This window comes from Acinonyx jubatus, chromosome A3 (assembly GCF_027475565.1).
Source record: "Acinonyx jubatus isolate Ajub_Pintada_27869175 chromosome A3, VMU_Ajub_asm_v1.0, whole genome shotgun sequence".
In the NCBI taxonomy this organism is placed as follows: domain Eukaryota; kingdom Metazoa; phylum Chordata; class Mammalia; order Carnivora; family Felidae; genus Acinonyx; species Acinonyx jubatus.
This window is the reverse complement of record NC_069388.1, coordinates 118,377,924-118,405,148: the sequence shown is the minus strand read 5'-3', so window position 1 is coordinate 118,405,148 and position 27,225 is coordinate 118,377,924. Positions and strand designations below refer to the sequence as shown.

Genomic DNA, 27,225 nt, shown 5'->3' with positions numbered 1-27,225 from the left:
CTCCTTCAACTTCCTCACATGGAAGGTTAGCAGCCTCAATACTCCCCTCCATTCAAGAAATCTTTGCCCAAGGTCACAAAGAGTTTCTCTTGTTTTTTCTAAAAGTTCTATAAGTTTTACTGTGATCTATTTCAAGTTAACTTTTATATGTGGGATGAGGTACACTTTATATTTTTCCCATACGGATATCTAATTATTCTAGTATCATTTGTTGAAAGATTATCATTTCTCCATCGAATTACCTTGGCATTTTTAGTTGACTATGAATTGATCAAAGATGTGTTAATTCCTGGACTTTATTTGGATTCTATCCTTAGGCTAGTACTGTACTGTCTTGATTACTATAAATTTATATTACATCTCAATCAGGTAGCATAAGTCCTCTTTTTAAAAAGTTTTAATTTTTCTAGCTCATTTACATACCCATATAAATTCTTAATCACCAATTCATACAAAAAAGACTGATGGGTTGGGGCGCCTGGGTGGCTCAGTCGGTTAAGCGTCTGACTTCAGCTCAGGTCACGATCTTGCGGTCCGTGAGTTCGAGCCCCACGTCGGGCTCTGGGCTGATGGCTCGGAGCCTGGAGCCTGCTTCCGATTCTGTGTCTCCCTCTCTCTCTGCCCCTCCCCCATTCATGCTCTGTCTCTGTCTCAAAAATAAAAAAAAAAAGCTGCTGAAGATTCAACTCAGTTTAAAAAAAACAAAAAACCAAAAAAGACTGATGGGATTTTGATTTGGACTGAATTGAATCTGTACCAATTTATAGAGAATTGACATCTTAATATGGTTATTTGCGATCTCTCCATTAATTTAGGTCTTTGATTTCAGCAATGTTTTATAGTTTTTACTATAAAGGTCTTGCACCTATCTTGTTAAATTTAGCTTTAACTATTTCATGGTTTTGGATGCTATTTTAAACGGATTTTTTTTTCAATCTCCAATTGTTGCCAATGTACAAAAATACAGATCGTTTAATACTAATTGTGTAACTTCCAAATTTGCTAAACTTTCTTCTAGGAGTTTTGAGGATTCCTTAGGATTTTTTACATAGATGACCATATCACATGAAAATGAAGACAGTTTCATTTCTTTCTGATTTGTAGGAGTTTTTTTTTTTTTTTTTTCTTGCTTTATTGTACTGGATAGGATCTAATGGAAGAAGTGGTGAGAATGAATTTTCTTTCTTGTCTTGTTCCTGAACTGAGGGACAGAGCCAGCTACGTAACTTAGAGGCCTACTGCAAAGTGGAAACAAAGGTTCCCCTCCTCAAAAAGCAGGAAAAAAGAGCCACTAAATGTACTAAAACATATAGCTTTGCCCTTTCCTCTGTGGCTTATTTTTACTTGTCATGATAATTTTTATTTTCTATTCAACATTGGTCTAAGAAAAGTTAAATTTTAAAATCATTAGCCCTGATTTCACTACCTTAACATTGTACAATGCCAATTTTATTTTTTTATGTTTATTTATTTTTTGAGAAAGACAGAGACACACAGAGTATGAATGGGGAAGGGGCAGTGAGAGAGGGAGACACAGAATCCGAAGCAGGCTCCAGGCTCTGAGCTGTCAGCACAGAGCCTGAGACGGGGCTTGAACCCACAAACCGAGAGATCATGACCTGAGCTGAAGTCGGACACTTAACTGAGCCACCCAGGCGCCCCTGTACAATGCCAATTTTATTTTATTTTATTTTTTTATGTTTTAACATTTTATTTTTTTTTCAATATATGAAATTTATTGTCAAATTGGTTTCCATACAACACCCAGTGCTCATCCCAAAAGGTGCCCTCCTCAATACCCATCACCCACCCTCCCCTCCCTCACACCCCCCATCAACCCTCAGTTTGTTCTCAGTTTTTAAGGGTCTCTTATGCTTTGGCTCTCTCCCACTCTAACCTCTTTTTTTTTTTTCCTTCCCCTCCTCCACGGGTTTCTGTTAAATTTCTCAGGATCCACATAAGAGTGAAACCATATGGTATCTGTCTTTCTCTGTATGGCTTATTTCACTTAGCATCACACTCTCCAGTTCCATCCACGTTGCTACAAAGGGCCATATTTCGTTCTTTCTCATTGCCATGTAGTACTCCATTGTGTATATAAACCACAATTTCTTTATCCATTCATCAGTTGATGGACATTTCGGCTCTTTCCATAATTGGCTATTGTTGAGAGTGCTGCTATAAACATTGCGGTACAAGTGCCCCTATGCATCAGTACTCCTGTATCCCTTGGGTAAATTCCTAGCAGTGCTATTGCTGGGTCATAGGGTAGGTCTATTTTTAATTTTCTGAGGAACCTCCACACTGCTTCCAGAGTGGCAACTATAGAAAGCTTATGAAGGTAGTTGAAGAAGATATAAAGAAATGGAAAGACATTCCCTGCTCATGGATTGGAAGAATAAATATTGTCAAAATGTCAATACTACCCAAAGCTATCTACACATTCAATGCAATCCCAATCAAAATTGCACCAGCATTCTTCTCGGAACTAGAACAAGCCATCCTAAAATTCATATGGAACCACAAAAGGCCCCGAATAGCCAAAGTAATTTTGAAGAAGACCAAAGCAGGAGGCATCACAATCCCAGACTTTAGCCTCTACTACAAAGCTGTAATCATCAAGACAGCATGGTATTGGCACAAAAACAGACACATAGACCAATGGAATAGAATAGAAACCCCAGAACTAGACCCACAAACGTATGGCCAACTCATCTTTGACAAAGCAGGAAAGAACATCCAATGGAAAAAAGACAGTCTCTTTAACAAATGGTGCTGGGAGAACTGGACAGCAACATGCAGAAGGTTGAAACTAGACCACTTTCTCACACCATTCACAAAAATAAACTCAAAATGGATAAAGGACCTGAATGTGAGACAGGAAACCATCAAAACCTTAGAAGAGAAAGCAGGAAAAGACCTCTCTGACCTCAGCTGTAGCAATCTCTTACTCGACACATCCCCAAAGGCAAGGGAATTAAAAGCAAAAGTGAATTACTGGGACCTTATGAAGATAAAAAGCTTCTGCACAGCAAAGGAAACAACCAGCAAAACTAAAAGGCAACCAACGGAATGGGAAAAGATATCTGCAGATGACATATCGGACAAAGGGCTAGTATCCAAAATCTATAAAGAGCTCACCAAACTCCACACCCAAACAACAAATAACCCAGTGAAGAAATGGGCAGAAAACATGCATAGACACTTCTCTAAAGAAGACATCCGGATGGCCAACAGGCACATGAAAAGATGCTCAACGCCGCTCCTTATCAGGGAAATACAAATCAAAACCACACTCAGATATCACCTCACACCAGTCAGAGTGGCCAAAATGAACAAATCAGGAGACTACAGATGCTGGCGAGGATGTGGAGAAACGGGAACCCTCTTGCACTGTTGGTGGGAATGCAAATGCCAATTTTAAATGCAAATATAAGAGCATTTAACACATATGCAGAACACAGAAATGGAACAATTAGTATTTCATGGCTTAGATGCACATATGTGTATTCCATTCTTACCGAAACAGTGGAAACACTGTACAAAAATAACTCAATTGTTTGTGTTTCACTTCTTGATATGCACACATTCTATTAACACTGCCCATCTTCAGCTTACTGATGAAGGACTGAAAAAGAAAAGGAACTATGGCTTCTATCCCTCCCTTTCCTTCTATGCCATCAATTTCTACATTAAATAGTTGGCTAACACAGGGACGCAATGGATAATAAAGAGATGACGTGGTTCCTCGCATGCTCACCCTTCTTAGAATGTCACTGCCCTCCTCCTGAATTAGAAGCAAGTTCTAGTTTGAACAGAAAGCATGGCCTCTCAGGATCCCCACTTGGTCGTAGATGTAACATGTTTACCTTGTACTTGCTTTGCATCTTGCTGAATCCCAGACACCGTGAGTTTACCAGAATTGATGCTCTTGGGGCACTGCAAACACGACATGAACATGGGCCAGGCAAAGAATGGAAGACACCCATACTGTGCATATTTCCTCTGCACGTGGGCATGTTCCACTATACAAGTAGCCTTTAATTACAAAACACGAGGTCAAAGATAAAATCAAGAATTTCAAGACTGCACAAGTCACATGCCCAAAAAGCCAAACCTGCTTAGGAGGAGAAGATTCAGATTTTCACTATTAAATACGATGTAGGTTTTTCATAGATGCCTTTGCTGAACTCAAATTTCCTATTCCTAGTTTGCAAAGAGGTTTTACCATAAATGGGTGTTCAATTCTGTTAAGTGTTTTTCTGTGTTTATTGAAATAATCATGAATTTCCCTTTTTAGTTTGCTAATATGTTGAATTATATCAATTGATTTTAACATGCTAAAACATTACATTCCTTTGAAAATCCCTAACTGGTCATTATGTTACCCTTTTTACATATTGCTGGGTTCTATTTGCTAATGTTCTATTAAAGATTCTTACATACACAATGAGAACTATTCCCTGCGGTGGTTTTTTTTCCTATGCCTTTTTCTGGTTTTGATATCAGGGCAATGCTGACTTACTAAAATTAGTAGGGAAACGTTCCTGCTTCTATTTTTTGGCATAGTTTATATAGAATTGTATTATTTCACCCTTAACTGTTTGGTGGAATTCAGTATTGAAACCATGTGGGACTGGGGTCTCTTTGAGACTGGAGTGTTTAAGTTCAAACTCAATTTCTTTAATGGATACAGGACTATTCACCTTTGGTAGTAGGTCTATCAAGTAATTTGTTTATCTAATTTGTCAAATTTGTTGGCATATAGTAGTTTATAAACATTTTATTTTTCTGTAATGTCTGTAGGACCTAAAGTCATGTTCCCACTTCCATTCCTGGTATTTGTAATTTGCATCCGCTCTCATTCCCCTGATCATCTAGCTAGAAATTTATCTATTTTGACTTTTTCAAAGAACTAGCTTTGGATTTTCCAATTTTTCTTTATTATTCGTTCAGATTTTGTTATTTTTTTTTATTACTTCTTATTTTTTTAAAAATTTTTAACGTTTATTTATTATTGAGTGACAGAGAGAGACAGCATGAGCAGGGGAGGGGCCGAGAGAGACGGGGAGACACAGAATGTGAAGCAGGCTCCAGGCTCTGAGCTGTCAGCACAGAGCCTGATGTGGGGCTCGAACTCACAAACTGTGAGATCGTGACCTGAGCTGAAGTCAGACGCTCAACCGACTGAGCCACCCACGTGCCCCAATTACTTCCTATTTCTTACTCTGGATTTTTCTACTTAAGGTGGAAGCCTAATTGATCTCAGACATTATTTTTTCTAATGTTTATTTTTTGAGAGAGAGAGCGTGAGTGGGGGAGGGGCAGGGAGAGGGAGACACAGAATTGGAAGCAGGTTCCAGGCTCTGAGCTGTTAGCAGGCAGCCCAACGTGGGTCTTGAAGTCATGAACCATGAGATCATGACCTGAGCTGAAGTCGGATGCTTAACCGACTAAGCCACCCAGAAGCCCCTAGACATTCTCTATTAATATAAACATTTAATACTATAAATTTCCCTCTTAGTGCCACTTTGCCTACATCCCACAAGTTTGGCCATGTTTTCATTTTCATTTAATTCAACACATTTTTTTTAATGTTTCTTGTGATTTCTGTCTTGACTAATGGGTTATTTAGGCATGTGTTTAACTTCCAAATAATTTTGTGATTTTAAGACATATTTATTTCTACTTCAATCCATCATTTTTGTCAGAGAACATACTTTGCATACTTTTAATCATTTTTTAATGTATTGAGTCTTGTGTTTTGGTCCAGCAGATTGCTTGTCTTCACAAATATTTCCATGCACTTGAATGCATTTTCTGTAGTTGCTGGGTGGAAGGTTCTATAAAATACCACTTTGGTCCAACTGGTTGATCAGATGGTTCAAGTGGTCTATATATTTACTCATTTGTCTATTTGTTTTACCAGTTACAGAGAGGAGTGATGCAATCTTCAAATATTATGGATTTGTCTATTCTTCCTTTTCATTCTGTCAGTTTTTGCATCATGTATTTTGAAGCTTTGTTATTAGGTACCTATGTATTTGGGATTATGATGAATTTTTGATGAATTGTCTCCTTTATCATTATGAAAAGTTATTTGTCCCTCTTTGTCCTTGATAATATTCCATATTCCAAAGTCTACAGGTTCTTTATGTATTGCTTAATACAGTCAGCCACTCCATCTTTCTTTTGATTGTCTGCATGGAATGTCTTTTTCCATCCTTTCACTTTTAATCTATTTCTGTCTTTACATTTAATCTGAGTTTCTTTATGATAGCTTATAGTTGGTTCTTGCTTCTTTTTTAAAATATTTGTTTTTTATTTATTGAGAGAGAGAAAGAGAGAGAGAGAGAAAGTGCACAAGTGGGGGAGGGGCATAGAGGGAGGGAGACACAGAATCCGAAGCAGGCTCCAGGCTCTGAGCTGTCAGCACAGAGCCCAGTGCAGGGCTCAAATCCACAAACTGTGAGATCATGACCTGAGCCCAAGTTGGACACTCAACCAACTGAGCCACCCAGGTGCCCCATTCTTGCTTTGTAACGTAACAATATCTGTCTACTAAGTTGCATCGTTACATCGCATACACTTAATATTTTCATCAATATGGCTGAATTTAAAACCATCACATTGATCGTCTTCTATTTGTCTCATTTGTTCTATTACTTTTTCCCTTTTTTCCTGCCACCTTTTGATTTTATCATTCTCCATTATTGGCTTATGTGCCATATGTCTTTGTTATGCATTTGTAATGGTTGCTCTGATATTTACAATACACCTAACTTAATACAGTCTACTTCAAATATTATTAACTTACATACATTTAAGAAAATCATGAGGTGCATCTACTCTTGGTTTTGGTTCAGGTCATGATCTCACAATTTGTGAAATTGAGCCCTGTATCAGACTGCACTGACACCATGGAGCCTGCTTGGGATTTGCTCTTGCCCCTCCCCTGCTCATGCTATCTCTCTCTCAATGTGGGGCTTGAACTCAGGACCTCAAGATCAAGAGTTGCATGCTCTTCTGACTAAGGCAGCCAGGCACCATCTCCCACAAAAAAAAAAAGTATTTCACCTTCATTTTCTGGAGAATATTTTTGTTAGGTATAGAATTCTAGATTTTATCTTTCAGTTCTATTGCCTTCTGCCTTAGAATAATTTCTGACCAGACATCTTCTATCATTCTTTGTTGTTCTCTATGTAATAGGTCTTTTTATTTTCTTTCTGATTGTTTTTATTAGTTTTTCCTTATTATGAGTATTAGGCAATTTGATTATGATACACCTTTGTGTGACTCTCTTTTTAGTATTTGAGTTATGTTGTGCTTCTTAAACTGTGGTTTTATAGTTTTTGGACATTTTTCTGCCATTATTACTTCAAATATTTTTTCTGTCCTCTCTTTTTCTGGGATATCACTGCTCCCTGCCCTCTACAGTTTACAGTCAAAGCGATCTCAAATAACTGTCTAGGTCCCCTGCTTCAGATCCAAAATTACCTTCCAGTTTTCTCTCTTACTATCTCACACATTTCTCCAAAGGATATCTGTTAATACATACATGCTCATCCTCTAGACCACTGCTCACCAAAATCTGCTTCTGCCTCTTCTCTATCAATGTAAGGCTCAAAATGGAATTTGCCCTTCATGGCCCAGCTCAGTAATGCCTCCTCCATGAGCCCTCTCCTAACCGAGGCAGAAAGATGCTCTATCTCTACACTCTCAGGTCTTGTGGGTCATAGTGGCCCCTTGAAGGCTTGAGGACATCCTTTCAGTCAACTTGGGATGAGCCCCACTCTCATACCCAGGAGAAGGAAAGGTATTGGACCATGCTCTCTCTGTGACAGGAGTACAAGTAATGATTATATCAAAATGTGCCTGCACGAGACTTTCCTAAGGGAGAAGGTGAGCAACAGTATCTTATGAAGGAGTGAGTCAGGCAGCATCTCTCTTTTTTCCAAAGGGAATAAATGAGCCACATCACAGATTAAGTCAATTATTCTGAGCCAGAGGAAATACATCTAAGGGTATTTACTCTCGGATCGGTCTCTCTCAATACGGCCTCTCAGGAGTTGGGGGGAAAAAAACATGCCAGCCGGTGACTTCCTTCGTACAAAGCCAGGAGATCTTATGGGCGGGCAATCGTGTCCCAGGAAGCCACACAGCTCCTGGCTCCAGGTCTCTGGGGAGAGAGCCCTGACCCCAGGGCAGCAAACAAGTCCCAAGATTGGGAGAACAAAAGATTAACCATACAACCAAGAGCAGTTCCCCAGCAAAAATCTGAAGCCTGAAGCCACTTCAGTTTCACACTGGAAACTCTTTCAAGGCACAGAACTCCAGACCAGCTCCTTCGAATGCTCTCACACCAGGTCACCTCCCCTCCCTCTATCCCCACCTCCTGTTCCCATCATCTTCCCCACACAACCACACACTCAAAAGCCTTCCACCTGAATAAATTCCTAATACCCCAGTAGCCCCTCACTCACCCTTGTCACCCCAAGTCCCAGTGCCCACCTACCCCTCCACCCATATCCCTCTGAAGCTCTCCCATCTCCACAGAAGTTCCTGGAGCAGAGCCACAAAGGATACTCATGAACAGGCCCTCCATCTCCTGTACTGTTGCAGGTCCCTGCCTCACCACATAAACAGGTGTCGTGGTGTTCCTTAGCTCCCTCTTTGAGTGGGTGGAAGAGTACTGGTTTGGGGGCCAGGAGACTGAGGCTACAGATGGGGGCTGGAATGACTGACACTGTCTGTGTGACCTCAAGCAAGTGACTTCCCCTCTGGGTCTCAGCATTCTTTCTCTGGAAACAGTAATATCCCCAAGGCTATCCCCACCTGGCAGAAGCAACAAGGGCAGTAGGGGACAGAGCGCAGCAGGAACAAGATCCTCTTAGATGCAAACCTCAACCCATCCCAATTTGTAAATTCCACTCAAGCAAAATGCTGCTGAGCACCTCTCAATGGGGATACATTTTTGGATTTAACATAGTTATCAACACATAATAACACTTGCATCTAAACACGGCTTCATTGTTTACAAAGTACTTTCACTCATTATCTCATACAGTCCTTGCCACAACCCAGTGGTGGGTCATCATCACAGCAAACCTGTGAGGTAAGCATTAGTCTAAGAGCTTTACCTATGGTAACTCATTTAGAGGTTTCATGAAGAAGGCACAGACAGGGCTAAGCAACCTGACCAAGATCACAGAGCTGATAAATGGCAGATCCGGCCCTGGAACCCCAGCATCAGCCTCGGGTCTGGCACTTACTCATCGGGTACATGCCCCTCTATCCTTCTCACTTTCTTCAGAAGAGCAAACCAAACTCAGTGACATCAAATGGCTTGCCTAAGACCCCAGCATCCACAGAGGGGCAGAGTTTGAACTCCACTCCTGTTCACTGACAAAACAACAGTGAAATGGGCAAAATCAGAAACACAAAGGATGTCAGCACTTGACAGAAACATGGGCACTACAGAGCTCCAACCCTCCAACAGAGGCTCAGGGTTCACCGAGAGATCCGCGGGCGTCTAGCTCCTGGCCTGGCTTCCCTCCTCCTGTACAAACCGCCACCCTCTCTCTTTCGCCCTGCAAGTTGACTTGTGTTGGATTTAGATGCTTTGGAGCGTCCCAGTGAATAAACCACTTGGACAAGGGCCACTGCAGGTGCCAGGACTAATGGCGGCCCCTGGCTCCCAGCTGAGATGCTGCTGTCCTGTACCCAGCAAGCTGGGCTGGGCTGGGCCCACGCTTCCTGCTCAGTGGGCCTTCTTGCTGTGTCACATGGAGGCTGGCGGGAGCAGCTTGCCACGCCAGCCTGGCTCTTCCTCCACTCAAGGAGCAGCCACACGACTACACACAAGAAGCCACCAGTGTGGACCTCAGGCGGGACCTCCTGGCTGGAGGAGGAAAGGGCTGTGGACTGCCCACCTTGAGAGGGAAACTGGTTACCAGTGAGGAGCATGTAGGCGTTAGCACAGTCATACTTTCACTGATTTGCATAAATGTATAAATAATCTCTCAATCCTAAATGTGCATAGATTCACATAAATATGCAAATTCATAGAAAGCTCTCTGCAAATACACCAAAGACTTGGCAATGGTTGCCTATGGGAAGGGGAGTGGGGCAGGGGGCTGGGAAGAGGGGCTTTCACGGCTACTCTTTACAACTCCTGCCTGGGTGGAACTGTTTCTTACAAGCACTTGCACAACATCGAGGGAAATCAATCTTCATACCTATTGATCCAGATATAAAAGGGGGCTCAATGCCACCAGTAGGCACCCTTGAGGGCTAATACTACGGGTAATATTTTTCCACACTATTTAGTATTTTCCGGGCTTTCCATAATGGACACGTTTGTTACTGTTGTAGTAGATTGAACCATATGAAATGCAATTAGCATTTCTTGCAGATTGAACATGGTTGGATATTGGTAATTTCATGTGATTCAACCTAATAAAAATTCAAGCATTAACATTCAACAAATATTTATGGAGGGACCGCTCTGTGCCGTGTCCATATCTGGACAAACTGTTTTGGTGTTAAGAAAGTAAATAAACCAAGTCAGGTCCCTCTTGCAGGCCGGACCCCAGGTTATTCTTCTCTGTAGCCCCAGCACCTGGCAACTTGTGCAAACATGCATCTAGAACCTATGTGTTTGGCTGAATGAAAAGATAAATTACTAGCTAGATGGACAACAGATACCCGTCAATAGACAAACAAATAAGATTACACAGTCTAGATGATCAATACCACATGCAGCATCCCTGTGACGAAAAAGGCAAAAAAGAGGATGGGTCAGACTCTGGTTAACTTGGCAATCCTGTGAATCTCGGCTGCTCTGGCAGGGTGACAGGAGCAGAGAAGCAACAGAGAAAGGAAACAGCGTGAGGGGCGTGCAGGCTGCAGAGGGTCACGGCCATGGGCAGAGGGCAGCCAGGTTGGCAAGCACAACCCCTCAGCCATGACCGGCGGTCCCCAGCTGAATGGTCCCTTGAAAGGGCTCCTCTGCCTCCCCCCACTCCCTTAAACAGCACATGCTGCCAGGCAGGGGAACATTCTAACAGTCTCCACAGAGCTGTCCCACCATCCAGGCAGCAGTGGGTTTCTCTATATTAATGTAAGTGTTTACACAGACTGTGATTCTTTCACGAAGGTTCGATACCTAAATTTTCCAAGAGTAGAGACCATTCTCCCCACCAAACCTTAAATTATAACTGTAGAAGAATTTCTGCCTCTAGTGTTCGTGTCCTGCAATGAGGCAGAACAGCATCTGTAAAACAGGAACAGGGGTCCCTGGGTACGGAGTTGCAGTTTGCATGCAAAAAAAAAATGCCTGGGATCCTATAAGGTTCAAAACCCACATCACCTGAGGACTTCTTGGAAAGGAGAAGTGGTTTAGGCTGAGGAGGGGACTAGGGGCAGTGAGATGGCTGAATTCAAATACCAGAAGGGCTGCCGGGCAGAAGACAGGAGGCAGGTGCACAGCACTTTCTCTGCATACACTTGAACAGGGAACAGACACTAAGAGAGGGCAGGAAGGGGCTCAAATACAAGGGCCAGGAGCGTGGGACAGCACTGAATATTCCAGATGAGTCAAGACCATCCATCCCTCAAGAAGACCCACTGGCCTTACACACACAGCCGCAGGATCCTCTCTAGAACACTCCTGCATTTCTGCTCTAACTTCTGGAGTGTTTCCCCACAGGCAGCTGTGTTTAGTCCCAAGCCTGGTTATGTCAGCTGTTTTTTGGTATCCTATTTACATAATTTATATATAACCTAAACAGAATAGGAGTTTGAAAAAAAGGCAATTGTTTCTAAGCAAAGTGAATATTCTGGAAGTTTTTGAGTGAACAGCTAAAATTAGTAAAGTAGTAAATTAGAAGTGAGCAAGATAGGGGCGCCTGGGCGGCTCAGTCGGTTGAGTGTCTAACTTTGGCTCAGGTCATGATCTCATGCTCATGATGAGTTCAAGCCCTGCGCTGGGCTCTGTGCTGACAGCTCAGAGCTTGGAGCCTGCTTCAGCTTCTGTGTCTCCCTCTCTCTCTCTCTCTGCCCCTCTCCCACTCGTTCTGTCTCTCTCTCAAAAATAAATAAAAACATTAAAAAAATGTTTTTAAAAAGTAAGTGAACAAGATAATAGCAAAAACATGGCCAGGAAGTCATAAAAATCTAAAATCCTGTACCCAGATTATTTCCGACTGAATTCTCTCTCCTTTAAAAGAAACTGGAAATTACAGATGACACATCTTAACTACAAGGGAAACCAATGTGGGCACCTAGACACAAAAGAAAGATCTTTCCCTCAACAAAAGATAAGCAGGTGACCATATAGCTAAGTGTATTCAATCAAAATAATGTTAAATACATATAAATGTGTATATACGTACAATTGCTTTGGGTTCCTGGATTTTATGGACTTTCTAAAAATCTACCTCACTGCATTACTCTTTACATACAATCAGCAAGTGTGTATTTTGATGAGTGCTGACAAATGCCTACAGCTATGTGACTACACCCACAATCATGATTCAGAGCCCCAAAAGGCTCTATTAGGGCCCATCCAAGCCTGCTCCCTCACCCCACAGTGTGTCCGCAGAGGTATCACAGCTCTTACCGCACTGTACTGAGGTCATCCATCGCCTACTATCTTTCCAAGCTTTGATTTTTAGTCCCTTTCCTTACAGTGACATTCACTCTTTTTGGTGTAGAGTCTATGTGTTTTGACACACAGCTATGTGGCCACCATCACGAGAACTTTGCACATTAACTGACCACCTACATGTCCCAATCTCACCTGGTAAGAGCATTTTCACTGCATTTGGATCTGGAAGACCTGAGATTAACCTGCTTGCATTTTCACTGTGGTTCTGGGCACCATATTTGCACCATGTCCTTCCTTCCCTTTCTCTCCATCTACAGTGCCAGAGGCAAGAATATCAACTCAAAGTAGGTATGAGGCCTAAAGACATTCAGTAGATAAAAAATATTTTAAAGATCTATGTAAATGTCCTTTGTAATTAGTTTTAACAGCACCTTCAGACCAATGAGGCTGTTCTGAAGGAAGGGGAGTGCCCCATCCCCAGAGAAATGGAAGCCAAGACTAGAGTATGTGCTGGGGAGTCCACAGCCTGCGAGTTGGACCATGAGCCCCGAAGATCATTTCCATCTCCAAATCCAGTGAGAAGTCTCAGGAAGTGTGTATTAGCGTATGCTGGTGAAGAGAAGCAAAGCGAGGCCACCCAGGAGGGCTGTCCCACAGCCCCAGGGTCCTCTTTATTCTCAATAAAGAAACCAAGCTCCACATGGCCCAAGTGATTTGACCCAATGGAAGAATGATTTGACATTCCTCCAGTCCAAATCATTCTGGAGCCTTTCTTCACCTGCTACCTACTCTTAATTCATCCTTCTCAAAATAGAGAAAGACATTAAATGAAAGGTCACTGCTATGGTACAAAACAAAAACAAGCAAAAGAAACCCCCCAAAAAATCAAAGGACAAAAAGCCTGCGTTAAAAGTCCAGTGTTCTTTGTCCTCATGGGAAACTTCACCTGAAAAGTTCGTTCCCTCTAACATGTCTAAGGCAACAACAACAAAATGTTGGCCTAGCTCCCCTATCCCCCAATAAGGGGAGTTAAGTTTCCAATGACCCAACCACGGTGCCCTCCAGACATCTGGAGCATGGAGCTTCTCTCCTCTCCCTTGGGACTGGCCCAAGTTGTTCTAAAATTCCTCTCCAGCGGAGCCAGTAATAACGACAGCAAAAGCCAGAGCAACAGGCACTGCTAGGCCCAGCGGTGCCTCAGCCCTACACTGGAAAGCCAGGTACATAGGTTAGTGCATTTCATCACTGCAATGACCCAGTGAAGGAAGATTACCAGAATCTACCAGAAGGAAGATTTCACAGAGGTAGAGACTAGACAGATTAAATAACATGCCTAAGCTCTTAAAGTTGGTAAGTTGGGAGCTAGGAAGTACTTTGAGTCAAATAACTGTGAAGCCGGTGCCTTTATGGATTCTCAAAGCACAAAGCCCATTGGCAGGCCAGGCCCCCAAGGTCCCTTCACTGGTTTATAACTATAGAGGTCAGTAGGGTCTGAGACCAGACACTATGGAAGGAAGAGAAAATGCTCCCTAAAATAACCACGCTACATTGGGTCCTTTCTGAAATAAAGAGACAAGGTCCCAGGTGTGTTCCCAGAGATGGGTGATTTAAACAACTACAATCCCAGTGTGCGGTGGGGGTAGGGGTGGGGGTGTTAGTGTCTTCCAGAGTGCTTGTGAAGTATAAACTATAATCACATGTAGGAGTTTAGAAAAAGAGCTGGAGAGAGAATTGTGCCACTTTCCTGGCTATCAGAGGGAGGCTATGTCTAACGGATGGAGTCACCAACACTGGGAAATGGGCCTATGGGCAGCAGGAGCAGTTCCCAGCCTGAGACGAGGACCCACCCTCAGCACCATGCACTGTCCTTTGCTCAATTCCCCTTCAGGAAATTACTGATCTGGTTTCTTAGGAATTTGTAGCAAACATGTACCGAGTAACAGACATACGTAGTATTTCCCTCCTTAGGAGGGTAGCCAGGTCCATCTACTATCATCAAGTTGGTGACCAAGCCTTGGGCTTACCAGTCAGTCTCTTAAGAATTTGGCCCACGGGGATCAATTATCCAGGACCCGGTCCCACCGAGTGAAAAAGAGCCTTCCCGGGGTAGCCAAGAAGCCCACCTAGAGCTGACCATGGAACTGGGAAGGGCAGCTGCCTGACCTTATGCTGCCAGATCAGACTCAGCTGGTTACATTTCACGAGGACCAGTCTTGAAATGGTGCAGGAACAACAAACCACAACCATGGAAATCTTGCAAAGGTTCAAATCCAGACCACGTACTTTGGGGTTTTGAGTGGGGGTGAAGGGTGGGGTGGGATTTCATCTTAAACATGTCATTTTCTGTTCTGTTTACAACAAAGAAAGCATTCTTGAAGAGAGGAAAGGGAAAAGAAAAACCTTCATTACTAATCAAAGGAAATTTCTTAGAAACCACAAAGAGGAACTTTGCTGGAGGAAACAGCTGAAAACCTGATCAGAGGAAGGAAGAGGCATCAGACATAGACTGGCCGAGAGGGAGCTCAAACAAACAATCCAATCTTACACCTAAAGAAACTAAAAAAAGAACAAACAAAACCCAAGGTGAGTAGAAAAAAGGAAATAATGAAGATCAAGACCAGAAATAAATGACAGAGACTGAAAAAAAATAAATAAAAAAAAAAAAAATCAGTGAAACCAGGAGCTGGTTCTTTGAAAAGATAAACAAAATTGATAAACCTTTAGCCCGACTCATCAAGAAAAAAAGGACCCAAATAAATAAAATAAATAAATCAGAAACAAAAGTGAAGTAACAACGGACACCACAGAAATACAAAGGATTGTAAGAGAACCCTATGAAAAATTATATGCCAAAAACTGGACAACCTAGAAGAAATGGATAAATTCCTAAAAACATACAATCTTCCAAAAGTTAATCAGGAAGAAATAGAAAACCTGAATTGACCAATTACTAGTAACAAAATTGAATTGATAATCAAAACTACCATAAAATAAGAGTCCAGGATCAGATGGATTCACAAGAGAATTCTACCAAACATTTAAAGAGACAATACCAATTTTCATCAACCTATTCCAAAAAATAGAAAAGCAAAGAAAGCTTCTAAATGTATTCTATGAGGCCAACATTATGCGGACACTAAAACCAGCCAAAGACGAAAGAAAGAAAAGAAAAGAAAGAAAAGAAAGGAAAGAAAGAAAACTACTGGCCAATATCCCTGATATACACAGATGCAAAAATCCTCAACAAAATACTAGCAAAACATATTCAATAATACATTAAAAATATCATTCACCACAATCAAGTGGAATTTATTTCAGGGATGCAAGAATGGTTCAATATTTGCTAATCAATCAACACAATACACCACATCAACAAAATGGATAAAAATCATATGATCATCTCAAAGACGCAAAAAAAGCATCTGCTGAAATTCAACATCTGTTCATGATAAAAACTCTCAACAAAGTGGGTTCAGAGGGAACATACCTCAATGTAATAAAGGCCATATATGAAAAATGCACAGCTAACATCATACCCGATAGTGAAAAGCTGAGTCCTTTTCTTCTAAGATCAGGAACGACACAAACATGTCTACTCTTGCCATGTTTATCCAACATGGTGCTGAAAGACCGAGCCATAGCAATCAGACAAGAAAAAGAAATGAGGCATCCATATGGGCAAGGAAGAAATTAAGCTGTATTTGTAGATGGGGTGGGGCATGGATGCTCTGGGCTAGGGAACTCCTCATCTGGGCTCCTCCCTAATGCTAGGTCCTAAGCCCACTTCTCTGGATTCCACACTTTCCTTGGGCAAAATGCACCCTCTCTGTGGTGATGGGGGCCATTTAAATGCTAATGATTCCCAAATCTGAAACTCTAGATTTCTCTTCTAAGCTCCAGATCTTGAACACAGGGCCTGGTGTTCAATAATTACCCACTGATGGCTCAGTCGGTTGGGCATCCAACTTTGGCTCAGGTCATGATCTCACGGCTCGTGAGTTCGAGCCCCACTCAGGCTCTGTGCTGACAGCTCAAAGCTTGCAGCCTGCTTTGGATTCTGTGTCTCCCTTGCTCTCTGTCCCTCCCCCATTCATTCTCATTCATTCATTCATTCTCTCTCTCTCTCTCAAAAATAAACAAACATCAAAAAAAATTTTTTTCAAATAATTACCCACTGAATAATCTGATAGTTCTACCCAGATGTCCCATGGACACCTCAAACTGAAGTCCTCTTTTCCATCCCATTTCCATGTTGGTGGATGGCTCTCACGGCATCATGCCTGGATGATTTTAGAAGTCTCCTAATCAGTCTTGCCCTCACTCAAGTCCACCAGAATGACTCTTCTAAATGCAAATCAGATCCTATCTGCCCCTGCTAAAATTCCTACAATGGACCTCATCATTGTAGGAATAAAGGCCAAAAAATCCTTTAGCCTTTCTGCTATCTGGCTTCTCTGCACCTTGTCTCTCCAGCTCCTATCATCCACTCATGCTCCTGTCACATAATAATGCTCACCAGTCCTGACCAAGTGAGAACCTCCTAGGACTCTGACTGAGAAGCCCCGCTCCCATTACTCCACCTAGCAAACTCCTACTCATCCTTCAAATTCCAGCTCAATGGCCAGCTCTTTAGAAGCCTTCTGGTTTCCCTAGGTAGGTCCTCACTAACAGGACTTGCACCATAGCCCATGAGCTCCTTGAGGAAGGGGCTAAGTTTTAGACATTCTCTGTATACTCTGACTAGATCAATGCTTACAACCCTGATGAAATATTTGATAAGTGATGGAAGGAATTAAGTTTCTCCAACTACAGGAACAAGCAGAGAAGGTGGGATGGTAACAGCTCCAACTCTGCTCAGCCATTCTCCTAAATGATCTCACACAAATCATTTTTGTGCAAGGAGATTAGAATTAGGCCAACAGGATATCTATGACCCATTTTTTGGGCTCCTAAAAACCCTCCTCTATTGCTGTTTTTCCCTACACAAGGATATGAACAAGTGGCAAAGGAGTATTGATCAGCACCCCTGAAAGGTTTTATATAAATCTTTCCTTAAAAAATAATTTTTGGGGTTCCTGGGTGGCTCAGTGGGTTAACCATCTGACTCTTGGTTTCAACTTAGGTCATCATCTCCCTGTTTGTGAGATCGAGCCCCACATGGGGCTCTGTGCTGACAGCATGGAGGCTGCTTGGGATTCTCTCTCTGGCCCTCTTCGGTTCATGCTCTCTCTTGTACTCCCTCTCCCTCTCAAAATAAATAAACTTAAAAAATAATGATTCTCAAATCACTCGGCTTAACCCTAAAACATTTCCCCAATCTTGGATCTAGCCAAAGATTTATGAAACTCTCAATGAGTTGATGGGAAAGGAAATAAAGGCAAAATCAGAGCAGGAACGTACATATTCAACATGTATAGAGCGAAGTCACAACCAAGGCACCACAAAGGGCTGCAAAGGAATTCTACGATCAGTCTTAGCCTCTCCTTGAGGCAATGACAACCTGTTAAGAAAGACAAATTTGACATGTTTCTGAAACATGTACATGAGCAAACTCCCACCTCCTGGGAAAGGAATACAAATATCAAAGCCAGGCTGCTGATCTAGATGATGTGTGGAGAGAAAGGACCAGCACTGGTGCTGGGGTTGTGGTTGGATGCAGAGACAGCTTCCCTGTAAATTGGCACAGTGCCCTGGACAGAGCAGGTCTGCACCCTTGACAAGAGGATTCTTCTCAAAAATATAATGCGTGAAAAGCTCACGCAAATGAACTATGAGCCACTGTCTTTTTTTATGTGCGCCGCAGTTTCTAAAAATTTCTGAAAAATCATAGAAATGATGGATTTCATAGAGAAGCAATACCTTAAAGAAGTTATATTACACCTTGCTCTGGACCACATTTCTAACTTTTGAAGCATCCTGTGGTCACATGGTATTTTGGTATCCTACCCAGACTCATGGATTTCTTTAACCCCTCCTCCCTAGCATCCCCCATGTGTCCCCTGGTTTGGTAGGTAGCCTCAGAGGATGCCTGCTCTCCATCCCTTTCCTCCCTGTATGCACGGGCCACTCTCACATCAAGGGGTAGAAGGTCCCCTTATCTTGCATCCAGGTTAGCGTGACCTTCTTTGACCACAGTGACCAGTCTAGCCTCTAAAAACAACTCTGGTAGCTGCCATTTCCTCCCAGAGACCACCACACCTGTGAGGAAACCCAAGCTAACCACGTGGAGAGGTCACTTAGAGGAGCTCCAAGGCTCCAGGCCTCCCTAGAGCTTTCCAGCATAGTGGTCAGCTGAATGCCAATGGCTGAATGCAACAGCCCAGGCGGTCAAGTGAGTGACCCCAGCCAGTGCCACCTGAAACAGAAAAACTGTCCAGCTGACCACAGTCAACCCACAGAATAAGATAGTAAGCTATTATTCTGAGGTTGTTACAGCAATAGATAACTGAAACACTTAGTAAATTGGATGCATTTATGTGCGGTAAGGCCAAAGAGAAGTGGGCCATTCCACATTAAAGAGTTTCCTAGAGAACCAAAATATCCAAACTAGTTTTTATCAAAACTCTGGCCAAAAAGGTTTTTAGAATGCAATACCACACCCCATCTTATACTAAATGTAACTTAATATTTTCTTGATGAATGGGTCATCGCTGCAGAGACATCAGGAACTACACTGTCCTAGGACCTAATGAAATCTCCAGAAGTCACAGAAGTATGTAGGCTTTTGGTTGCAACCCCCATTCAATCTCTGGACAGCTATACGCCTTGATCAGTAGCAATATGCCTGCCCCTAGAAACACCTCATCCTCTGTCGCATAGCGCCTTCTGAGGGTTGGGACCCTATCCCTGCTGGAACTTTATCTCAACAGGTCTGAGGAAAGACAGTCTAAGGGGTTCTTTTATGTTTGAAGAGAAGGAACTCTGTTACCTCACTGATCTGGGTTTGAATCCTGATCTGCCACCTGCTCGCTATATGGCCTTAGACCAGTCATGTCACTTATAAATATTTCAGGTTCCCCATCCGTAAATGAAAACAATATCTACCTCCTGCTGGGAGCTACTTACCGGAAACACAGCAAGAGTTCAGTGAATGAGGGCATCCTGTCTATACTCCATATTCAGTGGGCCTGGCCTTGCACGTGGGTGTTCCCCCTGAGCACACACAGCTGAGCGTTGGTCAGGATTACACCCACAGAAGCCTATCATCAAGAGTGCATATCAACGGGGTGCCTGGGTAGCTCAGTTGGTTAAATGTCCAACTCTTGATTTCAGCTCAGGTCACGATCCCAGGGTTGCAGGCTTGAGCCCTGCATGGGGCTCAGCACGGAGCGTGGAGCCCGCTTAAGATTCTCTCTCCCCATACCTCTCTGCTCCTCCCTTGTGCTTATTCATTCACCACATTCACCATGCTCAGTCTCAAAAAAAAAAAAAAAAAAAAAAGTGCCTATCAAGAGGACACAGTGGAGGCGGGGCCAGGGAGGGAAGGTCTGAATATGTATTCAGGGTTGGAACACCCTAGGGGGTTTAGCGTACAAACGTGAAGGAACTGGAGAACAAGAATGACCTTGGAGTCCTAGGAAGTCCACCTCTAGAAGCATTCATCAGGGCTGTTGGGCAGACCAAGTCCAGGGGCGTACGTGTGTGTGCATCCTGGAGTTTACAAAGCAAGCCTGGGGGCGGGGCAAGGGGAGACCAGGGCATGGATGTTGGGGTCCGACTGGCACTGCTACCCAGTCCTCCACTACTGGCCCAGCCCCAGGCTTTAGTTTACTCTCCAGGAAAACCAGCTAATGATAAAGTGCCAATTTAAAATAAACATGAGGGATCCGATATTCATGGCCAAACATGAGTGAGGTAACATGGTGAAAGGACCCACTGCATATGCACAACAAGGACATACTAGAAAAGCTGTTCTCACATACAGGAGGATCAGAAAAGGCCACACACACACACACACACACACACACACAACCGGGATGGGATTGAGGGGGTGATTTTCTGCAAAGTTGTTTCCATGTTCAGTAATGCACTGTTCTTCCACAGCTGGATTTGATGCCTCCCCATCCCTTCTACACCTTTCCTTAGTATTCTGGTTCCTAAAACATGCCCAGCTGCGCACACGGCGCAGAGGGATGACCCTTCTGTCCCACTCTGGGACGGTGGCTTTGCCTCCCCGCCCGTTTCCTGCACGCCTGCCTCTCTCACCCTGATGCCTCTGGTTGCTCAGAGCCCCCCAGCCTGCTGTCCTCCTGCCCCAATTCATCACATTTCATCTCACACATACCCACCCAGCCATGTCCCCACCAGGAAGAGTCTATCATGGCCTCTCCCTTCCTTGTATCCAATTCCCAGGGGGAGACAGGGGGGTGCCTGCTGTGATATTTTAGGGCCTCCCACCTCTTGGTACCTTTCTTCAACACCACTCAGCGAACGCATTTCGGGGCAGCCAGAGAAGCAGGAAGAGGCTCAGAAGCCTGCATTCCAGAGGAAGAGAGGATCTCAGGGAAGCTTCTGGATATGTCCTGCCCCCTCTCCCCATCATCCCCCCTTCTCACTCAGCAGGGACCCCTGCCCCGTTATCCAGCCCCTCCACTAACTCTCAACCTCCCTGAGCCTCAGTTTCCTCATCTGTAAAATGGAGCCAGTAACATCCAGAATCAAATGGGATGATGTATATAGAACCCTAAACTCCAGCCTGTGGATGAAGGAGTCTGGAAGCATCAGCCCTCTCACACAATACCCCTCCTACAGCTGCCTCCAGCCCCCCCCGGAGCGGAATGTCCATCCATGGGGTGAATGCTGTGTGATGTGTACATGTGGAGGAATTCCACATCCCCGGCATATCGTGTTCCCATTTGTAAATAAAGGTCTTAACAGCCTATTAATTCCAAGAGAAAATTTTGCTCCCAAACAGCCATTCTGCTATGAAATAGTTTTCAAATATTGTTCCTTGCCCCTAACCGGTCACAGACTCTTTAACAACCCCGCCAGAAGGGAACAGGTTGTGTGGGCGCATTGAGGGTCTTGGGAATCGCCACTGGCCTCAGGAATGCTCCCTACCACCTTAGCTGCATTTTCTGCCCACCCCCCCTTCCCCCATCAGCTGCTGCCTAGCCCTGCCCTGGACCCCATCCTGCTCCATCACATCACCCTAAGGGGCAGTTTGGGGCAGTAGAGGGCAAGTTGTGCCATAAGAGGAGGGTGGCGCCAGGAGCCAGGCAAGGGGAGGGATGTGCGGAGACCCCACTAGCTGCAGCTTGCTCCCCCCAGCCCAGCTCCCCTGCACCCCCCAGCCTCGGACTGGGATTGTCTGATTCCCATTATCCCCAGACCCCACAGGCAGCAAGGCCCATACTATTGCTCAGTAATCTTCACTCATCCACTAATAAGTGAAACCCCAGCAACACCCCAATCCCACACCCATCTGACAGCCCGGCTCGACCTACTTTTCTGGTCAGAACCCCAACCTTCCCGCCTCCTAGGAGAAGAGCCCAGGGCAGGCTGGATGTCTTGCCGCTGACATTTCAGGCTACCCTGAGGTCTCCCTGTCCCTGTCTATCCCCTACCCCCCACTAGAGGAGTATGGGTTTGAGAGCACGAAGGGTGCAGAGGAGGAAGCCATCAACAGTGAAAATGCTTCTTAGTGCTGCCGGTGGCAGCAGCAACAGGAGCATTCCCAAAGCCCCCAGATCCAGTGCCTGCTGGAACCCAATTCACCGCCCCCCACCGGCCCAGGAGGGAGTCACTGGCTGGATCCAACAGGTGATGGGCAAAGAAAAAGAAAAGGGGAGTCTTTAGGCAAAAGAAAGAAAAGCACGGTGGTGCTGGGGTCTGGAGAACATTCCTGGGGTTACCCTAGTTGGGGATCCGGCTGCCCCATTCTCACATCTCCGTCCCATCCTACCCTTGATCCCAGGAGGTAACATGGGCCCGCAGGAGCAGAGGGCAGGTGGGTGTTGCTTCATTACACAGCTGGAGGAGAGATATATCCAGTGTTCTCCCCACAGCGCACACAGCCACCTGGGGCTTAATTTCCACCACATTCAGAAATACTGAATGCAGGGACTCTGTGACTTAAGGAAAACTTGGGCAAGTGGGTCTGGGAACCCAGGCACCTTTTAAAAAGGCACATTAGTTCCAAACAAGTGACTCAAACTTCTGGAATGCAGCCCACTGAAAGCTGGGGCCTCCTGCATTCTATCTCAGGCTCCCAAATGGACCTTGAGAGGGACCTCCTCCTTCCCCTCCATTCCCAAAGTCACATTCAGGGCACTGCTTCCATGCCAGGGCCATGCTCTCCTGGGATGCTAATATTGTTATCTTCTATTTACTTCATTTTCTTTTTTCCCAGTTTCCTAATCTTTTGGGTTTTTTGTCTCTTCTTAGCAGCACCCAAAGGATACCAGCAAATCACGAGTTTAGTGGCTGGGCTCCAAAGGGGAGAATTTGTTTTTGCTCTCTTAAGGGACAGCGAAGCATATGGGAATCTCCTGTGGTCCAGGGGCCCAGACAGGGAGGAAGATGCCAGAAGTGACTGTTTAGTAGAAAGTAACGGTTCTGAGTTGGAGGTCAGACCCCAAAGGCTGCCACGCCCACCCGCCTGTCTGCTCTGAGCTGTGCTTCCTACCATTTCCAAGCAGGAATGACCCCTGCCACTCTTCCCCAGATAGCTTCCAGCAGGACCCTTGACTGGCAGAGGCACAAGCTAAAGTTCACAGACTCAAAAGTCAAGGTAGCAATGGCGGATTGTCACTTTATGTGAACAGGGCATCGGGAGAAAAACCAAGGGAACTCTTGGTGTACTCACGGGGCCCGTGCGCACCAGCCTGGGGCTGGGCTCCTGCAGAACGCACCAGGCTTCCTGAGAGAGGACCCTGCATGAGCAGGAAAAAGTTAAAACAGAAAACCTGTGTTTTCCTCTAACCAAGTGGGAGGCAATGGGACGGCTCCCTGGGGTTCTTACATCAACCCCTATGGCACTGCTGGGCCCATGGAGACTCAGCTCTCAAGCCCAAGAGACCATGATAATGGCTTTGGCAGAGATGTAGCCAGCATCATGACATAGGAGGAAGAGCACTGGAACCGGAATCGAGAAATGGACGCTCCAGGCATGTGATCACTGTAACTACTTATGCAGCCTCGAACAGGGCACTTTCCATCTCTGGGCTCACGAATAAAGGAGGCAGCAGGTAGGGCACAAGACTGTGGAACTCATTAAGCCCCGCAGGCTCCTCCAGATGGGTTAGTAGATAAACTCAGATGCTGAGAATCACACCTCCCAGGAGCGATTAGTTAAGTAGTGGCCCAAACTCCACCCCTTCCAGCAGAACGCGTCCTCAAAGAACTAGCAGACCCTCCACTATCATGGCCAGCACGATTGTCCCCATGTACGTCCCCACACCTTCCAACTGCTCTACACACCGTGAGCTCCCAGCGGCAGACGCAGGATCTAGGACCATCACGCCTTTGTGTTTCCCAGGGCATCTTCGCCCACATGCCCTCTGATCTTGAAAACAACCACTTATGCAGACATACGGTCCCCATCCGACAGAGGGGCACTGAGTCCACACAAGTCAGTCAACTGCTGAAGCTAGTCAAGGACAGGCTGGAGACCAGAGGCTAAGGGAACCCTCCCCTTCCCCATAAGAGGTCTTTCTGTTGGAGATCAAGGACAGAAGCAATGACCAGGACGACGCTGCCTTGGAACCAGGCCTAGTGGGCCTTCCTGCTGCCCACCTGGGCTGGACACGGGTGACAGAGTGGCCCTGAGGCCCAATGTCCTGACATCCTCCACTCCCTCAGGCCAAGCACAGAGAAGCTCCAGAGAAACTCCAGAGGTTGAGAGAGAGACGGTCTTTCTGTACAAGCAGCCCAGAGCCCCGGAGGCACTCCCCCAACATATGTTGACTCAAGGGCAAAGACAACAATGCCATCCCACCTTTGAAACTGGTACCACCTCGCAGGAGACCTGGTGGGAAGGGAAGCCCCTGGGTGGGACTCAAGGCGGGACTCACCTCCCTCAGCAAGTGCCTGCCTTTCAGGCCATCCTGCTGCTGCTGGGCCACGGTGACCCCCAAGACGAGTGTGTGCACAACACAGGAGACCACGGAGATGACGACGATGGGGCTGAGGCTGAGGGGCAGCGTGATGAAGAAGGAGAAGACAAAGAAAGTCTGCCAGCCCACCGTGTCGCTGGCCGCATGCGCGCGGGCAAAGTTCAGGCCCAGGTAGGAGAAAATCTGGGCAGTTATCAGCAGCCACAGCAGGTAGGGCACCACTTTCCGGGTGACACGGTCGGGGAGAAGCCCCTTTTTGCAGAGCACGAAGAGGAGGATGTCCAACAGCAGTCCCATCCCAGCGACGACCAGGGGAGCCAGCTTGTCGCTGGAGTAGACCACCGCGCACATGACCACCACGTAGCAGTCGAAGAGGGCCGCAAACACCACCAGCACCAGCAGCGTCTCATGGCGCTGCCGTTTGAAGTAGGTCTGGTACAAGTTCTCCAAGGACTCGGGCACGAAGGTCAGCCGCATGAATCGAGGCAGGCAGAGGCAGGATCCCGAGTTCCGGACAGAGATTTCATGGGTCCGGCCCACCCCGCGGTCGGGGTCAGAGGGCAGGCTGACCGAGTATTCGGCGGAGTACTCAGCCGAGTACTCGGGCTCCGAAAAGCCCTGGTTCCTTGGCATCCTGGCGACTGTCTGCTTCTACCAGCCCAGGAGAGGTGGACCGGGATCAGAGGAAGGGCTCTGGAACGGGCCACCTACCAGGGCTCTCGAGGGCCGGCCACCTCCAGCAGGACGCAGAGCAGGTCTCCAGGGCACAGGCAGCGCTGATCTGGAACTTAGAAGGACAACGCCAAGTAGATACACGGCTCTTCATTCCCATCTGTGGTTTCTCGTGACCCATCCTAGCCCTCCCGAACGAATCGCTGCTGCCCGAGGCTCCAGGCCCAGGGCCTTCTCCAGTCACCCCCACGCTCACGCCACCACCGGACCACACACACACACACACACACACACACACACTCATACCTGGTCCCGTCCTCACCAGTTTCCTGTCTGTGGCTTGCCAGAGGCCCGGCCACCTCTCCATCCCTCACACTCCGGGTCCATCTGTGTCATCCCTTCTCCCTCAGTCCCTGACTTCCTCACCTAAATTTCCAACAGGCCCAAGCCTTAGAATCTGGAGATTAAACGTGCCCGGGAGCAACCAGAGCCATCCCGGGGATTCCTGAATCTTCCTGGTGTTTACTTCCTTCTCCCACCCAACCCTGGGCGCCTCCGGCTCTCCGCCTCCGGGCACTACCTGCCCTCGGGAAGGCTGGCCTGCCCCTGCATTTACCTGTGCGGGAACTCGGGAGCCGCGTGGTCCGGCCGGTCTCCGCTCGGGCTGCGGGGCTGGGTCACGCGTGTGGCGCGCGGGGGCCGCGCCGCCCCGCCAGCGTCCCGGTCCCCGGCAGGAGGGCGACCCCCCCCCCCCCCTCACCGTCAGGCCCGGGATCCGGCCGGGAGAGGCGCGGGGCTGCCCCTCAGCATCCGCGGGAGCCCGGCCGCAGGAGGAGGAAGACGGCGGGGGCTGAAAAATCGGGGGGCGCCCGCCTCCGGGGCTGCGGCTCGCGCGGCACGGCCGGACCCCTCCCTCTCGCCCCCGCTGTGGCGGTGGCGGCGGCGCGGCTAGGGGCGCACCCGGGGCCCTCTCGGGCGGGAGCGCGGGCCGAGGCCGGGGCAGCCCGCCAGCATCCTCTGGGCCGCCCGCGCGCCGAGCGGAGCCAGCCGAGTCCGGGCGCGGCGCGCTGCACTGTGTGAGTCCCCGCGCGGCGCCGGCGGCTCCGGGGCCACGCGCGCTCCAGGCCCCGGGAGGCGGGCGGCGCCCCTCCCTCCCCGCAGTCGCCGCCCTCTCGGCGAGCGCGTCCCGGAGTTGGGGGGGGGGGGGGCGAGCGCCCCGATCCAGCCCCGCGGCCGGCGTGGGGTAGGAGGCGGAGGAGCGCGGGGTCGAGAGTCGCAGGGGCCCCGGTGGCCCCGCGCCCCAGCGGCCGGAGGCGAGCTGCCTGCGGCTGCTGCGTGGAGGCGCCGGGGTGGGCGGCGGGCAGGAAGGATGGGCGAACCGATTCCCCCGCCTCCGCCCTGGGCAGGCCGGGTCTCGGAGGATGAAAGCCCGGGACGTGCCCTCCCGCAGGTGAGGCGCGCTCGCAGCACCTCTGCCGCCGCCTCTTTGGCCGCGGCTTCCTTCTGGGCGCGGAGAGGAGAGGCCGGGGCTGAGGTTTGGGGCTGGCTGCCCCGCAGGGCGCGCCGGGCCTAAGTGTCCCCGCCCACCCTGGCCCAAGCCTTCCGCCGAAGGGCCCGCAGCTGAGCTCTGAATTGTTCCTGAAGGAGGAGGGTAGGAGTGGCCCGGTAGGCACCTGGCACGTGGAATCGCAAGAGATCCGCTTCAGAAAGATCTCCCGTGCACATTCCACCTGCCTGCGATGGGTCTGAGTTTACAAACTCCGCTTAAAAACTGAAATGCTCCTGTGAACGGTTAAGCCTATTAGTCTCCTACACCTTAGTATAAATTACGTTTCTCGGCTTTGACAGAACACCTTGCCAAGATCAACCACAGACTTTAAGAATTTA

At 46.9% G+C, this 27,225-nt stretch overlaps 1 protein-coding gene across 4 annotated transcripts in view; it reads right to left on the bottom strand.

The window, feature by feature from the left end:
• ADCY3 (adenylate cyclase 3) overlaps positions 1-26,881 on the bottom strand; it is a 91,202-nt gene extending 64,321 nt beyond the window's left edge. The window contains exons 1-2 of one of the 4 annotated variants that reach the window (XM_053201156.1): positions 25,955-26,881; positions 24,625-25,453 (exon numbers count right to left, since the gene is read on the bottom strand). In XM_053201156.1, coding sequence (XP_053057131.1) covers positions 24,625-25,299 — 675 coding nt within the window. In that variant the 5' untranslated portion in view covers positions 25,300-25,453; positions 25,955-26,881. The remainder of the gene's footprint in view (positions 1-24,624; positions 25,454-25,954) is intronic. The other 3 variants (XM_027033319.2, XM_027033321.2, XM_027033320.2) reach the window with 3 other exon arrangements.
• Between the last annotated feature and the right edge of the window lie 344 nt (positions 26,882-27,225).